Source organism: Octopus bimaculoides, chromosome 3 (assembly GCF_001194135.2).
Source record: "Octopus bimaculoides isolate UCB-OBI-ISO-001 chromosome 3, ASM119413v2, whole genome shotgun sequence".
Taxonomy (NCBI): Eukaryota; Metazoa; Mollusca; class Cephalopoda; order Octopoda; family Octopodidae; genus Octopus; species Octopus bimaculoides.
In genome coordinates, this window is record NC_068983.1 from 157,318,637 (window position 1) to 157,321,565 (window position 2,929).

General features: G+C 32.6%; 1 protein-coding gene across 1 annotated transcript in view; it reads right to left on the minus strand.

Moving 5' to 3' along the window:
- Positions 1-2,169, minus strand: part of LOC106883944 (transcription factor E2F3) — a 36,744-nt gene extending 34,575 nt beyond the window's left edge. Inside the window, exon 1 of the mRNA XM_052966635.1 lies at positions 1,629-2,169. Within this exon, the coding sequence (XP_052822595.1) occupies positions 1,629-1,901 (273 nt within the window). The 5' untranslated portion in view covers positions 1,902-2,169. The remainder of the gene's footprint in view (positions 1-1,628) is intronic.
- Positions 2,170-2,929: the final 760 nt, after the last annotated feature.

The window sequence follows — 2,929 nt, forward strand, 5'->3', positions numbered from 1 at the left end:
CAGGGAGAAAAAATTTTTCTGAAAAGCTAAAATTTTGAAACTCCATCAAATAAGTGAATTTGTGAAAATCTGTGAAAATTTTTCGAAAAAGTCAAAATCGAAAATTTGCGGGAAAGAGAGATGTTTTCCCGACCTGCATTTTTCTATTTAAAGTAATCGTAGCCTACGATATTTATAACACACCTCCAAACAACGGTTTTTGGCGCACGAAAGAAGACTGTTGTATAGGTACGCCATATATATATATATTCACACACACACATTTATTTATTAGCTATAAGCTATAAAACCTGATCGTGTCGTGCATAGATAGCACTTACTGAACTTGAGGTCATTATAACATACAGGCACACATACATATTACGTACGTGCGTTCACATTTTCTTGAGATCAGCTGTAATGCGTAGGCAAATGCATCATATAAATTATGATGGACTTATGCGGAACTTAGTTGAGAGAGATGTACACCCATCACAAGACTGCACGTGTATTCATACATACATCTACATATATCCACTCATGAAACTTATTCACATTCTTAAGGATCCGTGAAACTGTCTTGAAGTCAACAAAGCCTTGTCACTTTGTGGGCAGCTAAATTTTCTGTACAAAACTTTACTGCACATTAAAAAAAGTATATAGATATATACATACACATGCATATACAAACATACAATATTGTACCTGCACATCTTATTTGTGCATATGCTGGTACGTGCATATATATATTTGCAAGAATTTATGTGCATACACACACACACACATCGTTTTTTATTGAGATATATTCAAGATCTATACAAAATTGAAACTGATCACGAACAAAAGGTCGTTAAGAATCAATTCAGTTTCAGAGAATCTTGAATGTACACGTCTCAGTTCACGAATGGTTACCTTTTATGTCACACTTCTACAAGTTATTCTAAGAAGCTCATAAGCGTCTGAAATGTTTCCTAATTCTTCGGTGTGATATTTAAGGATTAGGGGATTGCGATTGGGTATCGTTTGTTCTTTCTGCAAACGCCAAGCATTTTTAGTTTTTTATGCATATCTGTTGTTACACAGCCCAGTGCACCGTTTACAATAAGCGCAATGGGAAACTATAAACTAGAATAAAGGAGCTGTTAAGGTTCGCTTTTATTAATCATAATGTAGGTGAAACATTTGCATATGACCTCTACAACGTATGCGTGTACCTGTGTATGTGTTTGTGTTGATATGAACATAAATAGATCTCCGGTTTGGTGTCATACACGAAACTCTCGACCAGAGTTGCTTATGTGACATTAGAGCATATATATATATATATATATATATATATATATATATATATATATATATATATATATACACACACATACATACATATGAATATGTCGCTATATATGGCACAGCTACATAAGTGTGCTCCCCCAACTTTATTTTCTCATAACCCTCAGAAAAAGGGATATCACAATACATACCACACATGGATGTAATATTAAAATACCAAGTATGTATTCATATATCCAGTTTGCTCGAGAAGGAAAAGAAAACAGCTTACTAACAGAAAGAAAATGCAAATAGTGCTTTAGCCTTATGCGATTGCATAATGATACAATGACAATTTGTTTGGCGTAAAATGGTGTTACCTGTGGTCTGCCTAAAACTGGCTTAACATCCTGAAAATCCGTAAAGAACGTTGATGCTGTACTGTTATTTGGCGTGTGTCCCTCAAACTGTATAGTAGTCTGATCGAAATGTTGATGAAAAAAGTCATTGCTTTGGCTACCAATGCTGGTATGATTCGGTTGACTGTAAATACTGGTTAAATTCATGATCTGAGGTGATTCTTGCTTAATATAAACTGGATCCCTTTTGCTTATATATTGTCGTCCTTTAGTCAGGGTCGCTCCACGGGGCATTTTCAAAGAAATATTTATATATAAATTTAAAAAAAAAACTTCCCGAAGATTTGGGACAAATACTCTCTTTAATTAATTACTTTTGAATCGTTGTTTAGGAAACTTTTAAATAGTACTATTTAAAAATATATAGTCAAATTAATGGGGATAATAAATAATTTGTTGATTTTAACAATTTCTTAACAGTTAAATGGCATTTAGATACAGGATGATTAACGATAGCTTATCACAGTCAATAATGGAACGTAATGGTAGCAAGTAGAATAAAGAGCTGACAACAAAGATAAATTGAAATGGCGCGAAATCATATTTCCCGCGATTTGACATCACGTGAACACGCTATGAACCTGGATAAAGTAATATCTATATCCAGCAGAAACAATGGGAAATCTTGAGTGTTGTTATGCTTGTTTATATTCGGAAAGTTTACAGACAAAAAGTTTGGGAATTGAAATCGAAATTGCATAAATTTACCAATCAAATCGGTCTTTCTTTGTTTTTTTAAAAAAAAATTATCAACAAATAAGTACAGAAATGTCATTTTCGGAATATTGATGAAAGTATTTTATTTCGGATCATATAATTTATGAAAATAAGTTTTATTAAATGCATTCAAAACACATTCGATTTTTTCTGAACGTTATTCATTGTCTTTTTATTCCTGAAGTTATACTGTTATTTCTCATTTTAATGTATGATATGCAATGACAAATTGAACCTAGTCTTTTTTTTTCTGTCGTTACTGTATATTTGACGTTCCCAACAAAGACACGAAATTAACAGATCAATTTTGTATGTTATTCAAATTCAAGCATCCTAATTCATATTTGCTATGCGTTAATCATTTGGGAGCATTATCCCTAAGTGTTGTATGAGACAACTGACGCCTCTCGCCCGCCATATCCTTTTCATAATAACAGCAGAAAACTATCATAGCAGAACAGTTACAAACATTTTCGGATATTATATATCATGAAAATAACAAATTCAAAGTTATAATTGTTCTAAGAACAACAAAGGACGGAAAC